The sequence below is a fragment of the Terrapene carolina genome, unplaced genomic scaffold (assembly GCF_002925995.2).
Source record: "Terrapene carolina triunguis isolate 2854851 unplaced genomic scaffold, T_m_triunguis-2.0 Scaffold69, whole genome shotgun sequence".
Lineage (NCBI taxonomy): Eukaryota > Metazoa > Chordata > Testudines > Emydidae > Terrapene > Terrapene triunguis.
In genome coordinates this window covers 38,094,190-38,117,748 of record NW_020664420.1, presented here as the reverse complement: position 1 = coordinate 38,117,748, position 23,559 = coordinate 38,094,190, and the positions used below count along the sequence as shown (strand labels likewise).

The window sequence follows — 23,559 nt, the reverse complement described above, 5'->3', positions numbered from 1 at the left end:
TATACAGGACATTTTACATGGATATCTGCTCTCTCTCCAGATAAAATGGAGATTAGTGAGATTCTACTCTAATCTTCAAAACAACCTTATGAAGTAACTAGCATTTATCTCTTTCACATGGGGAAACTGAGACACAGAATAACAGATTTGTCTGAGGCCACAGAAGGTGTCCGTGTCAGACCTGGAACTAGAAGTCCAGAGTTTCTTGCTTCCAGTCCCATGCATTAACTGCTACAGTATGCCCAACTCATAGCTTTTGAATTTTGTGAGATAAAACAAAGGCAGACCAGCTCAAGTATTAGGATAGGTGATGTTTCTCGTCTGAAAACTAAGCCTATCTTTGTAATCAGGCCACTGAGGCAATGTTTAATGATGTAACTGTTATAATTGCAATGTATTTCATAGATACATTGGGGGGAAATGAGTTCTGTACCGTATTTACAGATATTACTGTGCCAGACCATAGCTCTCAAGGTCCCAAATGTGTGACCCTTCTCCTCTTCCTCCCTCTATACCATCTCCTTGGGTGTTGTCACACCTTGTATGGTTTCAGCTACCATCTTTATAATGAAGACTCTCAAATCTGCCTTCTCCCTCCTCAGCTGTCTCTCTCACAATCTATCACATCTTAACCTGTCCCTCAGACATGTTCTCCTGGATATCTTACTATGAACTTAAATTTTACATGGCTAAAGTTACATCTAATCCTTCTTCCCACACCCTGCTTTTTCTGTCCCCATCAACAATATCACCATCCTCCCACTCAGGTCCATAACCTGGGAGTCACTGTCTAAGCCTCGCTTTCCCCTGGTTCACATAGCCAAGGTTGTATCCAAATATTGCATTTTGTCCTCCACAGTATTTCTAAAATCAGATATTCCATTTCTATCTAAAACCCGTATGCAAGTCATCCTCTCCTATCAATTACTACCACCACCTCCTCTCTGGCTTCCCTATTTCCCCGTCCCCTCTCACCTACTATGATCATCTACCTGGCCATAGCTCTCCCTCTCTGAATCCCTTCACTGGCTTCCTCTGTCCCACCACATCTTTGCCCTCCCTTTCAGACCCTCTGCTACGGTCTGCCACTGATGCCAGCCTTGACCATTTACTTATCTCCCACTGCTTCTCATCTTCTTCCATGTTGCCACTTATGCGTAAATGCCCATCCCAAACTGATCTCTCAGGCTACTGCTTCCTCCTCCTTCAAACCCCTCCACAAACAGCACTACTTTTGTGCCATCTACATAAGAGGTCAAGGGGCAACTGGGTACAGGCATACATTTCTTATGAAAAAAAATGTATGTAATACACATTTAAAATTGTGCGGAGTCAATTGCTTCCCCTTTGCCACATATCCTTCTTGTCCTCAAAGACTATAAGGGTGAAATCACCGACTTAATGGGGCCAGGATTTCACACAAGCTTTTTTGGGGTAGGTTCTATGTCTTCCTATCCATTTGAATTGTAGCGAGGTCAAGGAGTTCCTTGTCTGAAGGGAGTTCTCTTAGGTGCTAGTGCAATATAAAGAAGAACTAGCTTTATGCTGAGTGAAAGACACAACATGAGGTTCAGAGCAAACTGTTTGAAATGCTGTACAGTTATCTTTAACATGCCCAAAGTTCTCCAACATCTCCCCTCCAGGAATAAATAGTAAAATACAAGCAGATTGTGAGGGCTGGACGTAATACTAGGTTTGAAATGAGTGGCTTGCATCAAAACTTTGAGGTAGGAAGTTAAATTGTGTATCTGTGTAATTCTCCTGTGTATATAGGGCTAAAATATTTCTGTGCTCCTATTTTATGACAGGTATATGTAGCTATTTTGGCCCCAGCTGTGTACCAAAAAATTCCAGTATACTAGCTGCCTTAGGAACACTGCTGCATTTTAAGCTTTTACAAACATATTTGGAAGACTATTTAACAATACATTGATTTACTAATAGTTCAGAGCAGTATGAGTTTCTAAGTTCATATCTGATTATATTTACTAATCCTATTCAAAAATTTCCTTTTGTTTATACAAAGGATTGAATCTTGTAATTAAAACCCTTGAACCTATGTACTTACAAAAAGTCTAGTTCCCTCACAGAGGTATAAATCACTAGTCTGTGGATCTGGCCCTCTGCAAGGGAAATGTGTAAATCACTAGTTGAGGATCTAGTCCAGCAAGTCAAAGTTAATGTACAATTATTGATACTTGACATTCTAAAATTCATATAGCACAGGAGGTTATAAGTATCCTTAATTCTGAAATGATTAAGTTGACATTTTTAAAACTAGACAGAGGGCAGCTTTAATATATAATGTTATCTTTAGAATTAAAGAGAATTTGCCAGGTTTCATTTTGCATCATTATACAAATCCATTTTACTTACACTTTATCTGCTATAATGAGCCATTTCCATTTTTTACCTGCATCAGTGAGATGACTGGTCTTACACAAGAGATCTAATTTTCTGTTCCAAACACATAGATCACTCCCTCCAGATAACCATACATCCAGTCTTTGAAGAACTGTCAAACACTGCAGAACAAAATCAGATATATTGCCCTTACAAAAGTTCTTTGGGGAATTTTTCAGTGAAATGATTATCTGCTTTAGTTAGGTAAAACTGCAGATACTATGAAATACATTAAACTCTTTCCTGCAGAATACAGAAATCACTTGTGAAACATCACCATTTTTACTAACAAGACTGTAGGGCCTGATTTCAGAGGTGTTCATCATCCAAAGGTCCCACAGAAGGTGCTGAAAGCCAGACAAAGGGTGAAATCCTGGCCCCCAGAAATCAATTTCACAGTTTCAGATGTTTACATCTGAAATTTCACAGGGTTGTAACCCTGAGGCTCCTGACCCAAAAGGGGGTTGTTGGGGCAGGGGTTTACAAAGCAATTGTAGGGGGGTCATAGGATGCCACCCTTACTTCGGCTCTGAAGGTAGCACCCCTGCCAGCAGCAGCACAGGGCAGCCAGAGAGCAGCAGCTGCTGGCTGGGCACCAAACTCTAAAGCCAGCACCATAGAGTGAGGGTTACAGGATATGGGGGGTGGGTTGCCGTACATATGGCTTTTCCCAGCAGCCTCCACCGGGGTCAGGGACTGACAGCCACCCTCACTTCTGTGCTGCCTTCAGAGATGGGCTCCCAGTCAGCAGCCATGGAGCTTCCTGCAGCTGTGGGAGGTTCTTGGAGGTGGGTCTGACCCAGCTCTGGGAGCAGCCCCTACAGGGGAAGAGGAAGTATCATCCTACCCCAACCTGGGCTGGGACTAGCAGCTAGAACCCAGTCCATGGTAGGAGCCTCCTGCCTCTCCCCTACAACAGCCAGTTTTCACAGGGGAGATCAGACTTCGCAGTCCATGGCTCATGTTTCACAGCTATGAATTTGGTAGGGCCCTAAATATAACTACTAATGCAGCTTGCCACTCCATATGGCTGAGATTTTTCTAGGGCTGTCATTTTTGGCCCTGCCCCTCCCCGGCTACCCAACTGCAATACATCTATAATCACATGGTTGTCTGAAGCACCTGATTTGGGTCCTGACTTGGATCCCAAAGTCTATCATGGAGCAGTGGAAACATCCACTCCTGGGGGCTGTGGAGCAGCATGATCTCCTGGGGACAAAGTGATCTTTACACTCTACCCTCAGGAATCTCTTAAAGCATGCAATGTGAGAAAGTTTTCACTCTTGTTTGTTAATAAAGTCAATGATTTTGGTTTCTATACAGTATTTGGGGCTTAAAGGTACCTTTCTATGCTTCAGATTACTAGTAAAACCAAAGTGATTTCTCTCCTTAAATGAAATTTGCTCTGTTTAAGTAGTGATTATTGGTGCATAGCATCATACTGGAAACTATCATTTTCTTTATAGGTTTTGGTTTTTTGTTCTTTACCAGATTTGCATCTGCAGGAGATGATGGAATTGTATTTCTGTGGAATGCTCAGGTTAGTTTAGTTTTTTGAATGGGGTATGTTCTGTAATAAGGATGTGGATGGGAGTGGGAATGTGGGGAGCTGATTTTGCTCTTGAACTGATCTAAATCAAGAATCAGTCCATTGAAGTTTAGTTGAGCTGTGTCTAGCATAACTACCACATGCCAAACAACTGAACATGAACAAAATTTTCCTGAGGAACACAAGTGGGAGAAGGGAAATGGCAATTGTAAACCATTTATAACTCAACCAAACTTGAACAGAATTTCAAAGGACAAGCAAAAGGCATTACTCCAGCCCCAAAGCTTTATCTCTGTCCAATTTGAAAGATCTGGTTCTAACACCACCATTGTTTGCAAGTCTCAAAGTGACAATCTTTTATAATGGAATAAATAAAATGGTTGCTCCCAGCTCCTTCCTTTTATTAAAACCTTTGTCAGTGGCTAGATCTCAGTCACTCCACTATCTTTGAAGTAAATGGTCTTAGCTAACTAAAATAGGTTATTATTCATTTTAAAATATTCTGTCTTGACATATGTCACACTAGCTTTCACTACAGATGTATTTTTTTTTTATATATATATATATATATATATATATATATAATATAAAAATTTCTCACACACATGCCTAAAATACACTTGGACTTTTCTTTACCTTTACAGTGGAATGGAAGCATGACACCTTCTGCACTTGCCTGCCACTATTGCAATCCCAAACCTGAATTCATTTATTAAGGAAACAAAAGGTCATAACATGTTTCTCTGTTTAGTTTATAATTGGATGACAGAGTTTGAGAAATAAAAATGTAGCGACACAGCGGTTTTCTAAATACTAACCTACTGTTCAAACTTTAGACACTCTGAAATGACACTTACACTTGTTTGTTACATTTTCATTATTTTTGTGATAGGGACCATGTCTACTTCTGTATGTGAACAGAGGCTAGCACAACAGAGCCCCAGTCTTGACAAGGGCCTTTGGGTCCTACTATAATATAAACAATTGCCACTCTCTCTGCTGCCTGGCTCATAGTTTCCTTTAAAATCAGTTAAATCTTAGGAAGATTTAAGGATACAATAACTGTCCTATCAGCAGATGCCGTTAAGATCAAATTATTTTTTTCTTCACAAGCCCCAGATGAAGGAAATGCTGCAATAGCTGTAATTTTGTGCGTGTGTCCATGTAGCTCAAATAACTTTTCTCCAGTCTGAAAAAAACAAATACAGCACATTAAAGGTAAAATTTTCAAAATCTACTAAATCCCAGTGCCTAAGTGACTTCTGAAAATGGGGACTTTAGGAATCTGTCACTTAGGTGTTATTGAAAATGTTACCAAGATGTATTATACCTAAATAAACCTGTTACTATGAATGTAGGGGAATACTATGAAAGACCTATACATTTAATAACTGGAAACACTTGAACACCTGTTAAGTTACATTCTGAAATATTCATCTTATGTATTTTAATGGTTTCATTTTTAGCTTAAACGTTAGCCAATTTACTTCATTATACTCTACTGACATCACTGTATTTCTCATTTGCTGGCAAAACAAAATCTGAAGGCTTTTTAAAAAACATCATTTGACCTACTTGAAACTACCTTTATTAATAAAGGTAATCTGACTGTTACCATTTACTGTATGAAACTCAGTATTGTATCTATTGTCTACACCCATAACATGAGACCATTTTAGCTTAACTACCTAGCATGAAAGTTAATTAGGGATGCAGAGACAGCTGAAATGACACACTTGTGGATTAACAGTGTCATATTTGTGGGTTTTTTTATTAAATACAAGTCATTTCAATCATGTAAGTGTGCAGAAGTAGAAAAATAGAACTCCAAAGTTGGACACCCACAAGTTTTGCATCCATAAATGCTGTGTGCGCATTTTCACATAAATTTCTTGAATACTGATTCTCTCACACACCATTTTCTGTTTCATATTAGAGTGTTATGAAATGTCTTCCATAAGAAATGTTATGCTTAACTGAAACTCTTCAGAAAAGGAAGGAAAGTTACAAGTTCCCCTGTTCCTATTGTAAGTTACACTGTTGAAAAAGTTATATATAACATTTACAAGAGGTCTTCATAAAAAGTTTAGTCTGAGACTTCTCTCTGCCTCACTTGAAGCTTAACATTCAGATTTTAAACAGTTCACTGATCTGCCTTTCAGTCTATTAAATATCTAAGCTACTTACAAGGCATCCTCTAAAGCAATTCTAGCAGGTAACCTGCAAGATACTTACCTTCACATTTTCTGACGAGATTGTATAGGGAGAAAACAGCATGTTTATTATTATTGGAAGTATCACCTCTAAAATGCAGTATTCCTGTGACAAGTGTTATTGTTCAACAAAATACTTTTAAAAGCTGGAGTGAGACCTGTATCATGGCAAGCAACGAAGAGCTCTTTCTCTCTTATTAACTCCATGGAGGTGACACTGAAGTCAGTTCTTGTATTAGGCCCCAATTCTGCAAAAATTTGCACATCTGCTTAACTTTACGCTCTGAGTAGCCCTATTTTAATTAATGGGAGTAGGCAGACTGCAAAAAGTTATGCTCATGCATAAGTAGTGCTTAACTTGTGCCAAGGCTTCCAGGACTGAACCAGGGCACCTCTGGACTTGGTAGTTCATAATACCCCGGCACCTCTGGGCTTGCAGTGTCAGTTATGAAAGTAAAAAACATTGCTTGAGCCCCAGTACCTCTTTCATTACAAATTAAGCACAGTGCATAAGTCTTTGCAGGACTGGGGCCTCACCATGATGTCTGATATTGAGAGGTTCAGCAATCAACATCTTAACAGCTACTGAAAACATTTTAACTTGTGCTTCCAATACTTCATCTTGCACTGAATATTTTCATACACATTTTTACTTCTCTTTTCAGACACTCAGTTTCACATCCTGCTTTTCTGAAGCAGAACAAAAATAAAAACCAATTCAAGGATGTTTCAATCAGACATGTCTATAAAACTCTCTTGGACTGATTCTGCCCTTGCACCAATTTTACATTATGCTAGACACAGCTCAACTAAACTTCAATGGACTGATTCTTGATTTAGATCAGTTCAAGAGCAAAATCAGCTCCCCACATTTCCACTCCCATCCACATCCTTATTACAGAATATAACCTATTCAAAAACTAAACTAACCTGAGCATTCCACAGAAATACAATTCCATCATCTCCTGCAGATGCAAATCTGGTAAAGAACAAAGAAAACAAAACCTATAAAGAAAATGATAGATACATTTCCAGTATGATGCTATGCACCAATAATCACTACTTAAACAGAGCAAATTATTTCATTTATAAAGAGAAATCACACTTCGGTTTTACTAGTAATCTGAAGCATAGAAAGGTACCTTTTAAGCCCCAAATACTGTATAGAAACAAAATCATTGACTTCATTAATAAACAAAAGTGAAAACTCTCACATTATATGCTTTAATATTCTTATTGTTGAGAATATTCTTTAATGTGTTCTAAGCATTTTGTCACTATTCCAAATAGTAGCCTGTACTACAGAATCCAGTCTTCTTACTGCTTAGGTTTAATATTGGCGATGGGGGAGGGAGATGGGTCATATCCAATAAAGCCAAATCATAGTCTATTAGCCTTCTTATTTAACCAAGTAATTTAGAGAGCACTATATATAACAAGTTGCACAGCATGAGGGTTAAAGTCAGGCCAGGTGTACATGAATCTTACAACATCACTTTTTTTTTTTTTTAAAAACTAACTGTACAAAAGAACTCGCAAGGGGATTGTATGTATGCTGCTATGCATAACACCTGCTGAAATCCAGCTAAAGATCTTACCCTGCATCTACACTAGGAAAAAGCAGTTGAGTTTTGGTTCTGTTTTACCTAAACCCAATTAAATTTGACCTATTTCTTTACCTAGAGAGCACCTCAGTAAACATGCCTAAGCCCTGTTTACAGTCTGTGCAGCTGCACTATTGCTAGATTGCAAGTTTTCCTAGTATCGATGCACCCTGTTTTAAGGAAAGTGATCAACCTCCGGTGACTGAAAACAAATTATATGATCTGAAGACCTCTGCATCCTCTTGACGGGGATACACCTACATTTGAATTTTTAGTTGTTCTAGCCCACAGCCCCGGATTAAACACAACTAAGCAATAAATATGTGTGCTCACACAAATGTTTGTATAGCGTTTTTACACTAGAACTTGAAGTCCTCTCAAAAAGACTTTAAAAAAAAAACCCTAAAAGGTGATAGTGGTGAGAGATGGAGATTGGGGGGCGGGGGGTGGAGGTAGTAAAACCATACTAAAACCAGTCATTTTGGATGTATTGAGCCACTGTTAATTAAAAGCAGACCACCACGTACCTAGGAATAATTGTTAGGGTTTTCATAGGCAAGGCCAAATGTCTGCAGTTGCAGCTTTGCTAATCAAAATTTAAAAAATTAACAAACCAAAAATTTGGGGTATTTAGAACCAAGGTTGCTAACAAGTTTTTTATTGTTATGACTAAAAATATTAAAAATCCTTTGCTAATAAAAAGTTATTTGTTAAAACTTTAACCAAGGGTTACTATGGTAACCCAGTAAGGGTTACCGTAAACTGTGTTTTATGAAAGTTAGCTATAAAAATTAAGTAAAAATAAACATCTCTGAGCACTCCAAGGGAGCTTTTCTTCAGGCAAGGAGGTGCCAATTTCACAAGAAAATTCACCATCTAGTCTTGTGTCCTGTATCTGGTACAGGCAATTATCAGAGGTTTCAGAGGAAAATACAAGGAACTCTATAATGGACAAATAAGGAATAATCTGTCTATAGAGGAAGTTTCTTTCTAATCTTAGGCACTAGTGGTTGATTTATATTTTAAATAAGGGTTCTATCCCTTCTAAACTTTTACCCAATAATATGAATGTTCTAATTACCCATAAACTATCACCTTTTTTTAATCCTAGTCCATTATATCCTGCCACAAGGTCAGTCTATGTTGCCTTTCAAACTTAAATATTTCTTGCTCTTGTATTAGACAGTCAATAGGTAGGCCTAATGTAGCTTCTCCTTACCATCATTGTTTGATATACCTCTATCAATCTCCCCTTATTTGGAAGTCCTTCCATGCCTCTACGAATGTTGGTTTCCCACCTTTGGGTACCTTCTATTTCTGCTATAGCTTGTTTGAGATGTGGTGGCGAGAACCAAACTAGTCAGCCACTCACATTTTGGACATGAGCACTTTAAATATGGAAACCCATCCTTCAATTAATGATGGGATACTGACACTTGAGCAAAGATCTGGAAAAAAACCTGACCTTTGAAGGAGAAGGCATGTGTAATTCATGAAGTATAAAATGTACAGGGTGGGTGGTTCTGTTTGTTTGTTTTTGTTTGTTTGTTTTAAAAGGATTTCTTTTTAAATATAAAGATATCTGTAGGATGGCTGGTTCTACAGTATACATTTTGTTCACCAAGCTGGAGTTTCATGGGTCACCTGATTCTTTTCCAGTCATGATCACCATCCTCTATAACCTTGTCTGCTTCCTGGAGGAGCAAGGAATGGTCAAATGAGCAACAAAGAAAGCTATTCTTAAAATGTGTTATGAACTCGGTTTAGTTTAATATGTCAAATGCTAGGGTATTACATGTAATTTTATATCAGTCCATTTTTTTGGAAGACCCTTGCTGAGGCTTACCCTTCTTTAGTGATCTTCCAATCAATATGACTCTCACTTCATGTTCAAAAAATAAGAAAGAAACAAAGAAAAAAGCAGCTGTCTGTTAGGCTGATACAGGATTTATTTAGTATCTTCAAAAACCAATCTGAGAAAATTTTCCACTCACTGGTTTTAGCCGAGCCACTGAGAAAACAAGAAAATCCTCCTGCAAAATTCTCAATAAGATGATATTATCTAAAGACCTGAAGCGTGAAGCCTGGCTTACAACAGTTAACAAAACCACAATGGGATAGCTTCAAAAATAAAAACATTTCAGAAACTGAATAAAATACTAATTTTATTGGGGGTGGGGGGGAAAGCAGGTGAAAAATTATCAGCTGTTTAGCAACTACTATATTCATGCCAAATAAAAAAAAATGAAATAACTATCCAATGAAGCAAACTATTCTAAACAGTCCAAACTCTCAGAATATTAAACACCTATAAGACATTAATGTAATTTATTTCTTATCCATATCTGACTTGTTATCCTATCCTCCAACTTACTCTTCCATCTGTTTTTTACATTGATTATTTTGTTTAGTACCGCAATGTGTTTGATATAGTGCAACGAAAACAGTCCTCTCCTGAAGTAACAGAGGATTTGTTAGTATCAGCAGGTGCCTCTACTCTGTCTCAGGATGCTCCAGCATTTCTACTATAAAGCCAGATTTTCAAAGATTAATGAGATCTATTCAGTGTACATATTCTGAAAATATGTACTGTGAAGAAATATTAAAATAACTACTCTGAAATTGCTGTAATGACTACCCAAATCACCAGAATAGAACCTTACGGTTTTATTTGAATCTTTGTGGCCTATTTTAATGCTACTTAGAAAAATCAATCGTAAGCTGCATGTATTTCCTTATCTATAATAGTTCTAACACATGCTTAATTTAAAACATGTATCCTGCGGACCTAAAGAAGTTTGTCCCTTTTGTAAATATTTTCAAAATTGTCAATTCTGTGAAACTTTGGCAAGCATAAGAGATTGTGGGAATTTCACATTTGGATGAATGCAGCTGCCTGATCAGCAGACACTAGGAGGGAGAGAGTCTTCCCCCAACAAAGTGCCTGTACCCTTAAGGAAAGTGCTTGCTATTTTAGATTTCTAGGCACTTTGCAACCCTTATTATTGAGCAAAGCTTCAAAGCTCTAGCCTAGAAGGCAGTCAAGTATTATTTCCCTTTATTGCATAAATAATTTAACTGAGAGATGGTACAAGATCACTTCAGGCAAAGGTGGGAATAAAAGCCAGGTCTCCACAAAAATCAGTGCCAAACCTTTCACTCACCCACACTGCTTTCAGAATGACCATGCCAAGTCCATGTGCTTGCCTCTCTGGTCTGTAACCACTGGTCTAACCATGAGATGACACTCCCTTCCTAGACCCCAAACTTCACCCCAAACAGTTAGACAAGGTAAATTAGAACTGGGCTGATAATGAAAGCATTAAGGAGTACATGAATGAAGGCATGAAGCTGAGAATGAGAAGAGGAAAAAGGATTGGGAGATGCAGAGGGAGTTGAGAACAGGCAGGAAGAAATCAGAGGTGACAAGGGATAAGGAGGTTATGTAGGACTTTGAAAGGGGCTTCTAGCTCCTTGTGGAACTAGAATGAGGTACTGAAAAAGAAAACCAGTGACAGCTTGCTGGGTAAAAGATGACAATGATCAGAGCAGTGGGAGAGGAAGACTATTTTGGCAGCAGCACTTTGAATAGACTGATGGGATGAAAAGGTCAGAAGCTAGAAAGGAAGTAATCCTTGCAGTAACCAAGATTAAATAACGATGCACCAAAGTTTCAACAGTGGGTATAGTGAGAAAAAGATGGATTTAGGCAATACTAAAATTATGAGATATGGAAGACTTCCTAAGAGACCAATATACACCTCTACCTCAATATAACGTGACCCAATATAACGCGAATTCGGATATAATGCGGTAAAGCAGTGCTCCGGGGGGGTGGGGCTGCGCACTCCGGCGGATCAAAGCAAGTTCGATATAACGCAGTAAGATTTTTTTGGCTCCCGAGGACAGTGTTATATCGAGGTAGAGGTGTAGTTGGAGAAGAAAAGAGGTTGTGGGCCTAGGAGATAGGGAGGGTATGATAAAGGAAAGGCAAGTAATTCGTTTTCAGATAAATCAATTTTGAATGGACATTGGGACATCTTAGAATTGTCAAAGTATTGTATACCGCTTGGGGTATTTGATTACAAAGAGGATACTGAAGAATTGGAAAAGGTACAGAAAGGGGCAGCAATAATGTGAAAGGCAATCCCAGGATCTGTGTGCTTTACAAATCACACAACGTCCTCTAAAAGAAGGAAGCATTAGCCCCATTTTACAGATAGTTCCTCTTTGACCTTGTTCAAGCCACATAGTCGATGTGGCAGTTATAGGAGCAGATCCAGAAACCTGAATGTTCAAGAAGCAAAAGTTGCAGGGGAATGTTTACATTCAAAGCAAAAAGTGATTTCACTGAAATTTAATGTTTTACTGAACATATATGCATTAATTTAGATCTAAATTACATGATATTTAATTTCTGGCAGAAAAATGATTAAAATATTTCTTAATTTCCATAGACTTCCACTTATGTATTCCTTAGGATGTAATACAATAATTAAAACCTCTTACCTGCAATCATCTATTTGTACTAGAAATCTCACTATATCATGATGACCTTTCAGTACAAGGAGCTCAGTGTAGGGATTCTGTATTTGTTCTTCACCTAAGCTCTGCACGGACGATTTCTAAAAATCCATCAAGAGACATCAATCATGAATATGCATCTGAAGAAGTGAGGTTTTTACCCACGAAAGCTTATGCCCAAATAAATCTGTTAGTCTTTAAGGTGCCACCAGACTCCCAATCATGAATACTTCACTTTGTATGTATATAATTCATTTTTAATTAAGTCTTCAGCCATATCTACCATAGTGTGTGTGTGTTTGTGTGTGTGTGTATAAAATACATTCACAGATGGATCATTCATATAAGTAAAATTTAGCCCCAAACATGAATTTAACATCACTATCTGTTCCCTTGATGGAAATTATAACAAGGGATTGCCTTCTATTTATTTAAATTAGGTAGATTATTTTATGGAATGTACTTTGAGTTATAGTACAACATTTAAACTGATTTTAAAAAAACCTAATAAGCAACAGTCCCTTGTTGTTTTTAGTCATGGTGCTAACTAAAGAAAGCAACTGGTTATTTAACAGCTATTGTCTTGAATCCACTTCCTCTTCCAATAAACTATGCCTTTAAATGTCTCATTAAACTGCATTTTTTCTGTGAGGTCTCTCAACCCTATATGATGTCCCCTCTTACCAACAGTTTCATTTTAAAAACTGATAGACAAGTTTAAAACAAGAAGAAATGCTTTTAGACATGCAATACATGTTATCCCTTTGGACCTTATCAGGCCAATAATTAAGGCCAATAGCTTAGTAAGATTCAAAAAATGGCTCAATTTCTATAAGAATAGCATCTGCAGTTACACCATCTGGGCTAATTACAAGGGCTATCACTCATGCTCATGAAATAAGCTGATCAGCAAGACCCTATCTCCATAGCATACTATTGCATTACTAGATGCATGATGTTGATGGCAGTTCTCTAACTTCTCCTTTATTTAGTATAATCTACAGCAGGGGAAGGATAGCTCAGTGGTTTGAGCATTGACCTGCTAAACCTGGTGGTGTGAGCTCAATCATTGAGGGGGCCATTTAGGGATCTGGGGCAAAAATCTGTCTGGGGATAGGTCCTGCTTTGAGCAGGGGGTTGGACTAGATGACTTCCTGAGGTCCCTTCCAACCCTGATATTCTATGAGCCATTGGCTTGCTTCAGTATGGCAATTCTTGTGCTTCAAGCTCCACCATTTTTGGAACAACTCAGTAGGGTGCAATTCTTGTTTTATCAGGTGTCATTGCTAGATACCTTGAAACCTGGTGGCAACTCAGTGACAGAGTACACTCTCAGTTACAGCTTAATTTTACTAGTAAATGTCAACATCTTCATACCTTCAGGACTGCCTCAATATTCTTTTGAGACTCAGAAAGGACCTATTTTACAGCAGCACTAAAACATCTACTGGACAGACTAATGTGTAGCTTCCTTAGATAGCTATCTTTGTCACAGACCAATCACATGACTTGCCCAAGGTCACTTGGCAGAGCCAGGAATAGAGCCCGGGTCTTCCAATTCAGTGCTCTATCCATTGGACTACAGATCTAAGATTTCTACATGCCTGAGACTCAAGAAGCTCAGTCTCACCCTTCCTTATGGCCATTGTGTTGCAGTTTTAAAAATTTTATTAAGATGATGTTAAAAATAAATTGTGAACAGAGTTTGAGCATAGAAGTTTCTGGTTATCAGGGAATAACATACAGATTATCGAGGGTGCAAAGTTTGGTTTAAGGTAAGGTGGCATGAGGAATACATAATCCGCAATATCCCCGATTGGGGGTAAAAGGTTGATGGGTCAAAGTACAGACATTGAGATATGAGGGTATGAAGTTCATAAAGTGGCTATGTTCGGGTGTGGATAATAATGAGTGGATATGATGATGAGGATGGACTGACCCTCATTTGGTGAGATTTAGTGTTTAGGGAGTTTATGGTTCCAGTTCATATGATCCAACGGAGAAGGTCACTTGGTCCCTTTCTCGTAGTGTGAGAACGATGTCACTCTGGCTTACGCCTCCTGGTACTGTCGGTGGCCGGTGATGTGCTCGATGTAGATGTCCCTGGACCATCGGATGGCGTCTGAGACCATGAGGCGCCGCATGAGACGTGCGTAGCGTCGACCGATCCCGCAGGTCCGCAGCACAGGCTCGTTGCAGGGGTCCCAGGCGCCCAGGGCTCCGACAATCAGGGCATCCATCTGCACCTCATAGCCCTTCGCTCTCAGGGTGTCAGCCAGGGGGGCGTACTTTTCCAGCTTACGAGCTCGGGCTTCGCGAAATGCCGGAGTCCTGTTCTCAAAGGAGACCGTGACGTCGACGAGGATGATCTTTTTCTGGGCCTCGTCGGTGAGGACCACGTCAGGTCGTAGCTGGCTGTCGGTACCAGGGATGGTGCAGTTCACAGCGATCTCCCCCAGGTGTGGCGCGATGGCTTTCACCAGGCGGTTCTTGATGGCGTTGTGGCGCAGCTGCCAGGCTCTGGAGTGGGGTTTGCAGCTGCACAGGACGTGGGGCAGGGTCTCGTTGGAGTAGCCGCACTTCCTGCAACGCTTGTCTCGGTTCCCGTGGCGGATGGCTCCGTTGAGTGGGACGCAGTTGAGCCGGGCATGGTGGATGAACCGCCAGTCGGCGAAACGGGTGAAGCCTCCCCCGGCGAGGAAGTGGTTGCTGGCGTCCCACTTGCTGGTCAACTCAAAGGCTTTACCCTGGTCCGGTTTACGCTTCAGGGTTTCCATGTCCAGCGAGCGGATGGCGGCCTTCAGAGTCCTCTCCAGCAAGCCCCTGGCCGTCGGGGCGACAATGGTGTTGTCGTCGGACCTGATCTGCGGCACCCGGACTCCCAGCTCCTGGCGCTCCTCGCACCACTCCCAGCGGCATCCGATGCACTTCCCCAGGCGACGTGTGGCATTGCGAGTGCGGGACCACAGTGAAGCGATGTCACGCCCGTCCCGTCCGAATTCCCCATCCAGGGAGCCGCTCAGGAAGGTGGCGATGTCTTGGTTGGAGGGGGCTCTGCCGATCCGTTTCTCTGTCGCATCACGCAGGGCGTTGGCCGCAATGTTCCTCACTGTGGCGTCGGGACATGTCAGCAGGCGGAAGGCGTGGGTGATCACCGCTACGTCGCACAGGTCACCCATGCGGGGGACGTTGGCGCCGCCGTGCCTGTGGGCGATGTAGACCAACTCGCTGCTGGCTCTCTGGGGAAGGAACAGCCACTTCTTCACCAGCTTCCGGATGATCTTGTCTGCCTTGTTGAGGGGCACCTTCGCCACGGCGGATCCCCTTAGGGTGAACGAGATGCGTGGGATCAGGAAGGTGTTCAGGGCGTTTATCTTCTGCCACAGTGCCAGCAGGGAGGCATCAATCTTGGTGGCGTCCTGCAAGATCTCCTGAATGGTGTCCTCGGGTGTCTGCCGGACACGGAACCCTGTTGGCGTGCCCAGGTGCTGGTATGCCTGCCCCTCTGCCAGGGGGATGACGGGCTCACCCTGGATCTGGAACCCCGTTGTCTGCACCAAGTCCCTTTTGCTGCCGTCAATGTGCAGAGTTGCGCACTACTAACTATCACTGAACAACACCCAATCAGGGCTCAGGAGGGACACGGAGCAAGACAGCATACTAAAATGTCTTAAGCTGCCATTTTGCAATCCCCAATCTTTCATTTTTTTTAATCAAGTCTTTGCCTTTTGAAGGTTTTCTGTGCAAGTATTAGAACTCTTCCAAGCTCCATCCATTAAAATCTCATTCTGAGATGTCAGAATAAGGCAGCAGCAGCAGTAGATTTGTTTTCTGAACAACTGAATGTGCTTTACTGGACTACTTGGGTTTGATACCTGCTTTGGTGAGGTTTGGCTATACCTGGGGTTCTCAAACTGGGGGGCAGGATCCCTCAGGGGGTTGCAAGCTGGGAGCCTCCCCCCAACCCCTGCTTTGCCTCCAGCATTTATAATGGTGCTAAATATATTAAGAAGTGTTTTTTAGTTTATAAGGGGGGGTTGCACTCAGAGGCCTGCTATGTGAAAGGGGTCACCAGTACAAAAGTTTGAGAGCCACTGAGCTATATCCATAAGTTCTGCTGGGTTTCTTGATTGGAGAAAAACATTAAGGGGTAGTTCTCCTCTTCCAACTGCTACCCACTCATGGCATCATAAGGTACCACAGTTAATTAACAGTGTTGACCTTTTAAATTGTCATTATTGAGAATCTGAATCAACACCCCCACTGGGAGCACTTGAGACCTTTGAGCTATTGTTTCAGTCTATGTGCACACTCAGGCATATATCCCTGCATTGGTTTTGTACATAGGCAGGAAATGGAGTTATTGATGGGGGGAGAAAGGGAAGGGTAGAATAATGAAAACACTAAGGCCCCAACCCACAAAGGTGCTTAGATACCTAAGTCTCAGGTTGAGGTGCCTAAGTCCCTGTTCTAGGCTCCACTGTGAACCACAACTCTCACCAAATCCTGTAGGCACCTAACCTCTCTCAGGGCACTTCTTTGCTACCCGCCGGATCGGCGGGTAGCAATCGATCTATTGGGAATCGACTCATCGCGTCTAGTGAAGATGCAATAAAATCGATCCCTGATCGCTCTGCCGTCGACTCCGGAAATCCACCGCGGCAACAGGCGGAAGCGGAGTTGACGGCGCGGCAGCGGTCGACTCGCCGCCGTCCTCACAGCCAGGTAAGTCGACCTAAAATACGCAACTTCAGTTACGCTATTCACGTAGCTGAAGTTGCATATCTTAGGTCGACCCCCCCCGCCCTGTAGTGTAGACCTAGCCTAGATGTTTGTTCCTCTAAATCATGTGTAGGGCCCAAGCCCATATGCATTTGCATGCTATGTTTCCACCTGCTGAATCAATTCCCATTCAAAATCTAGACAGAGGAATAAGTGGTGCCCACCTTATAACTTTTAGGCCAGTGGTTAGAGCACTAGTCTGGGAGGGGGAGGACCAAGGTTCAATTCCCCCTTCTCTGCCAAAGGAGAAGAAATGATTTGAAGAGGGGTCTCCCACCTTTCAGGAGAGAGCTCTAATTACTAAGCTATAGGATAGTCTAATATGGGCTCCTTCAGTCTCTCCTGTTGAATCTGTTCTACTATGGACAAATAAGGAAAGAATTACTGGAGTGGGAGACTGGACGCTGGGTCTCACACCTCCCAAGAAGGTGCCCCACCCACTGGACTAGAGTCATTCTCTCTCTCTCTCTCTCTCTCTCTCTCCAGTCCAATGACTGTTTCATTGTGGATAAATACCTAGAGTCAAGGGTCATTTATGGTAAACTGCTCAAGCCCCAAATACCCTTTTTTAGGTGTACAAGTCCAATGACTGTTTACATCATCTCCTGTACTGCAGAACCATTTTATTTCAAATCCTTCTTATGTGAAAACCCTTTGTTCAAATTTCAGTTACACAAAAAAAGCTCCCCATCCCATCCAACACCCTCTCCATTATCCAAATTAATGCCATGTTCCCCAGTACCATACCGGTATTATTATTTAGTATTTCTATTACAACACAACCATTTCAGGATTAGGGTCCTCTTGCATTAGGTTTAGGTTAGGCACCTCCACTTCCATTAATTTCAAGGGGAATTGGTGCCTAAATACCTTTAAGGAGCTGAGCCACAGGGCTGGTTCCAAAGACCTTACAGTGTCAAAGGAGCCAGGCTTTCCTTTAATAGGGACTCAGAGTTGTGCCCTGAAGAACTTTTTAGTAAGAAGGTATGTGTTACACACGCTAGCGTTTTGGGTGCCTTTCAGCCTCCGCTAGATCTGAAATCCTGGCACGTTTTCAGGCTTGAGCTCTGCCAGGGCTGAGAGGGGGCTGCTTGTTTCTTTTGGAGTATAGGGAAGCTGTGTCAGAGCCACAGCCTTGAGAACCTCTGCAAAGAGAAAACTGATCTGATGGGATCGTGCCCTCCTCACCCAGCCTGCCCCTGCCCCCATTTGCTCCCAGCGTGAGCCTGCCCCTATCCACCGCTCTCTGCAGAGCCTGCCCCCCTCCCCATTAACCCCTTCCTGCAGAGCCTGCCCCATCCCCATCCATGCCTCTCCTCACAGCCTGCACTGCCCCTATTCGCCCCTCCCTGCACTGCCTGCCCCTGTCCCCTCCCCCTTCGCCCCCCACCACGCACAGCCTGCCCCTCCCCCAACCCTTCGCCCCCTCCCCGACCTGCCTGCTCCTGACCCCGCCGCGTTCGCCCCGCCCCCATCCTACCCGTCTTCAGTTCACTCGTCCCTCCCCCAGGGGCAGGGCTGCTGCTTTACCTCGGAGAGTCCCTGCGGCTCCCGGCCGCCTCCCATCAGCCATCGCAGCATCGGGAGTCCAGCCGGGCCGGAATGAAATCAACGGCTGGGGAGGGGCACCTCGTCCGAACAGCCCCCTGAAGCTTGGATTTTGTCCCTCGCTGCCTCCCGTACGTGGGACGGGCAGCGCCCTGGAGCAAAGCGGCCGAAGCTCTGTGGCTTCCGGTGGCGTCTGCCGCGCTTAGCTCCAGAGCCAGGCAAAGGGCTAAGAGTGCCGAGCAACTGATCAGCCCTTGCTCCATTGTTCCCTCTTAGCCCGCTGCTCTCCAAGCTAACCGATCAACATCTTTTCAGTCTCTTCATACAGGACTTTTTCCGGGCCCCTGATCGTTCTCATCACCTTTTCTGACCCTCCCCCCTTTACTTCTGCAATATCCTCGGGTGAATTATATTGCACACACTCTTCCAAATGAGCCACACCACTGATTTATGTAAAGGCATATTTTTTGTATTCTTCACCATCCCTTTCCTTATGCATCCTAACATCTGGACTGCAGGTGTACATTGAGCAGAGGTTTTCAATGAGCTGTCTACAGTGACATAACAAATCCCTTTCTTGAATTGATACCATTCATTTAGGCCCCTGTAAGGGGTATGAGTAATTTTTTTTCCCCTCCAATGTTGATAGTTGGCAGTTATCAACATAGAATTGAATTTGCCATGCTGTTGCCCATTCATCTAGCTTGTTATGATCTCTCTGAAGTTGCTCACTGTTCTCGCTGGCCCTGACTAATGTAATCAACCTTTGTCGACATTTACTGTTATTTGAGGTACCACAAATTTCCCATATACCACAGTTATTCCTACTGTGGGTATCTCTGATACTATAGTATGGTAATCAAATGCTGACCAGTTTATGCATTGGAGGAAAGTGTATTTGGGTCTGAAATGAGGCATTATGCCTTGTAAAAAGTAAAGTTAACTAGTATTGGTGAAACCTGAAGGAGTTCAAAATGAAGGATGGCACCTGATCTTTAAATGTTACGTAACTATTTTATTCTCATAATTATGTATGTGCCAGTTGGTAGAGTGTCAACTTTAACTATAGTTCCATAACTTTGGTGAGTTTTTACCAATCTTAAACCATTGACCTCAAGCATAATGTGAACTCAGTATTTAAAGAAAAATGGCTTGTTATGCCAAATTGATGCTCCAATTTCAGTGGGTCATCCCGCAAACTAATCATTGGAACTAATTACATAAATTAAGTATGTGAGTGTTTGCATAGGATCAGATCCTAAAGGTGTCTTGATAAATTGCTTGACCACACTTTGGTTCATTATTTCATTATGAAATATACTCATCGTCAGTCAGGTTTATTAATATGGTACAGGGGAAAAGGTTTTATATGATACTAGTGTCCTAAGAACAGTCCCGTGCCGCAATGTTACATTCATCTTATGCAGAAGGTATGCTCCCCAAGTTACACATTACAGCTGCTATTATTTATATGATTTTACAAGTTACATATTGTTTACACATCACTAAAATCCAACCCATCCATTTCCCTCAGTTCCCTAACTTGCTATTCTGTTCCTTCCTTATGTTTGTTTTTGGATACTAGCATTCCAAGTACTGGTTCGTGAAGGTACTTCCTTAGCTTGTACTAAGATATAAAGCAAATGTATCTTGATTTTTGACAAATTTCCTACCTTCTTGTGCCATTGCTTACTTCAGCAAATGCAATGTGTTAGGGAATACTTAACGTAAGTGAACAGGATTATGATATACGCTAGTTTAGGCTATATCACTGTTACAATATTTATGCTTCATGTTATTGGTGCTTAATACAATATGGTGCATATAATAGATATTATTAATGTGATATATATGTATACACTAGCCAGCATATATTGGGTAACATGGTAGATTGGTAATGCCCACACATTACTAGTCTCCAGCAGCTACTTGGTGTCTTCTGTGAAATGGCAAGGGAAGAGCAGTCTCAGCCCAGCTCCTCTTGGGGAGGCATGCACTTCACAAAAATATCACAGGTGGCACTAATTGCAGCCCTTATTGACAGTCTCAGCAGACTAGGGTGACCAGACAGCAAGTGTGAAAAATCGGGACAGGGGGTGGGGGGTAATAGGTGCCTATATAAGAAAAAGACCCAAAAATCGGGATTGTCCCTATAAAATCGGGACATCTGGTCACCCTACAGCAGACAATTTAAGATAGACATAGAAATTAAACTATTTTACCCATATTGGCATCCCCTCCAGAGATTGCAACAGGAAGGGGTGCTCTCACTGCACTAGCCAACGAGGTGGTGAACTCTGCTTAACCAAGCCAGGGAGAGGAGGGGGATCTCCCTTCTTTCTTTTAACAGAGGAGAGGTATGCTTCCCTCTCATCCCCTCCCCCCACCATCCCCTGCCCTTACTTTAACCTCTACCTCTTGATCTATGATGGACGCGTATTGAGGAGGCAGGGTGGGGAAATTTTCCCTCCTGCTGGCCATGCTGTACAGTACCTGCTATGAATAGATACAAAGCTTTGGCCTTTATGGCTGTCGATCTGGTGCATTTCATGAGCGTTACATTCTTTTTTTAAAGACCATTTAATAATAAATCCTTTAAAGCAAGAACTGGAAATTTTGTCATGCACCTAAATGCAGATGTAAATTGAGCTAAGACCTTGTATGTTAGGCCGTGAATATGTTGGATCTGATAGAATAGTGCCTTTTGCCTTATAGCTTTCCTGACTTGGCTTTTGCCAGATCCATAATCAAAATTCTAATTTTGGGCACCTTTTTAATTCTCTCCTTAAACTAATACACATTCTATTGCCCAATCTCTCAACTCATTTTCTCCATTACACTAATTTTAAATAGGCTGTGAAATTCTTTGCTTCTTTTCTAAAAGGCTTCTTGCCACCAGTTTTTGTATTCTAAACAGCGAATTTGTAGTACACTTCATGGACACCAGGAAGCACCAATGTAGAAGAATATTAAATTGAACTTCCTGTATGTATTCCTAATGGCTTTTCATTCATAATTACAATATTTGTAATGAGTGTCCTAGTGATGACATAAATCCACCAGAATGTATTCCATTGCCTGATTTAGATGCAGATTGTTGATTTAATGACTTATTAGCATCCGCCACAGTCAGTCAACAGTGGATCATATTAAGGCTCTATACAATATGAGCATGGCATTTTTATTTTCTCACCACGTTATCCATGAAACAATTATTAATAATATGAAGCTGTTCATACAGTCACGGATGAGTTTAATTGATAAATGTACAGGAACATATATAAACAACATGCACATGCATATGTATGCATAACTATATCTACACTAGCACCTTTGTCCGTAAAACTTTTGTCGGTCGGGGTGTGAAAGGTTCACCAACTAAAGCGCCGGTGTGGACAGCGCAATGTCGGCGGGAGACAATCTCCCACCAACAGAGCTACCACTGCTTGTTAGGATGGTTTAATTATGCCAGTGGGAGAGTTCTCTCCTGCCAGCATAAAGCGGTTACACGGGAGACTTTACAGCGGCATAGCTGCAGTAGTACAGCTGTGCCGCTGTAAGATCTGTAGTGTAGACATGACCTAATATATACACACAGGAGTATATATAATATAAGAACTGAGACAATTATTGAACAAATTGTGCTGCTTTTTCAATTTGTGAATTGTCTGCAACTTTTTCATATTTATGTAGTTGAAATTATTCTCCAAATAATCTCTACAAATACCTTTTGTCTTGTAGATTGTGTGTGAGCAGTTTGAAGCAGGTACATAGAAACATTTGGAATCATGCTTATTTTTGAAGAGCTTAGGGGGAATTTTTGGGGAGCAGCAACTAGAAATATCTTTGAGGTTTAATCCGTTGCGTTTGAGCTTCAAAATCGGTGCCTAATCCAGACAGTTCTTATACCTTATTTCTAAATAAAAATATGAGGTGAAAAGTGTCTGCAAAAATTTCACACTCCACTAGTATCAAATACAATCCAAAACATTTTACATGTTAAAAAAACCCAAGGTAGACCAGTTCAGCCACACAAATAGGATATTTTAATGGGAAGAATAATGGTTACATCTCAGTCTGGCCAATGGATTTCTTAATTCTCCATAAATTCCACTCTATGCACAACCAGTGTTGTCTGCCCAAGAGGGTCCCCTTTTTATTGTTTTATGTATTCAATTTTTGTCATCTTGCACTTGTCATAAATCTCCAGGTGCAATTACAATACCAAGTTTAAAAACATACAAAATCAATTATTCAAAACAACTACATTAATACATGCCACTGACAAAAAAGAACTCTCCCACATCTGTAAAAAGAAAATAATTATCTCTACTTAATCCACCTACCCAGGAAGAGCTTAAATATTCTATTTTACGTAGGTTCTTATGCTGCACTCCTCACTGTAGTATCAGAGCACCTTCTGGTTGTGGATTAGGCAATGTTACTAACATCTGCCCTGTGTTTGTTCTCTCATCCTCTCTCTAGGGGGAGCAGTGTGTGCAGTGGAGTGTATTGTTTTGGTAGGGTGTTTGTTTGTTTATTTATTTTTTAATATATATGTTTGTTAGAGGAGGCAAGGTCAAAGAAATGTGCCTGGCACTTGGAGTGGAAAGCAGTGAGGTTTGTCATGGTTCTTAGTTCTTGTGGGAGTTCATTCCACAGTTTCAGACGAGCTCCTAAGAAAGTTCTGTTTCCTGTACAGATGAGCTTTCCACTTATTTTAGAGCGTTCCATTGTGCTAGAGGAGCAAAGTTGTCAAGCAGAGTCTTCAGATATCCTGGGCCCAGGTCATGGAGCACCTTTAAGATGAGGACCAAGACCTTGAATTTGATTCAAAATTCTGTGGGAAGCCAGCATAGAGAGTAGAAGACAAATTTGATGTTCTAGTGGTAGCCTGTGTTACTGGGGAGACAGGCTGCAGCATTCTGTACTAGTT

At 41.6% G+C, this 23,559-nt stretch overlaps 1 protein-coding gene across 1 annotated transcript in view; it reads right to left on the bottom strand.

The window, feature by feature from the left end:
• WDR41 (WD repeat domain 41) overlaps positions 1-18,796 on the bottom strand; it is a 35,500-nt gene extending 16,704 nt beyond the window's left edge. Inside the window, exons 1-6 of the mRNA XM_026649131.1 lie at positions 18,606-18,796; positions 12,279-12,394; positions 7,096-7,144; positions 5,010-5,141; positions 4,589-4,651; positions 2,414-2,525 (exon numbers count right to left, since the gene is read on the bottom strand). Coding sequence (XP_026504916.1) covers positions 2,414-2,525; positions 4,589-4,651; positions 5,010-5,141; positions 7,096-7,144; positions 12,279-12,394; positions 18,606-18,656 — 523 coding nt within the window. The 5' untranslated portion in view covers positions 18,657-18,796. The remainder of the gene's footprint in view (positions 1-2,413; positions 2,526-4,588; positions 4,652-5,009; positions 5,142-7,095; positions 7,145-12,278; positions 12,395-18,605) is intronic.
• Between the last annotated feature and the right edge of the window lie 4,763 nt (positions 18,797-23,559).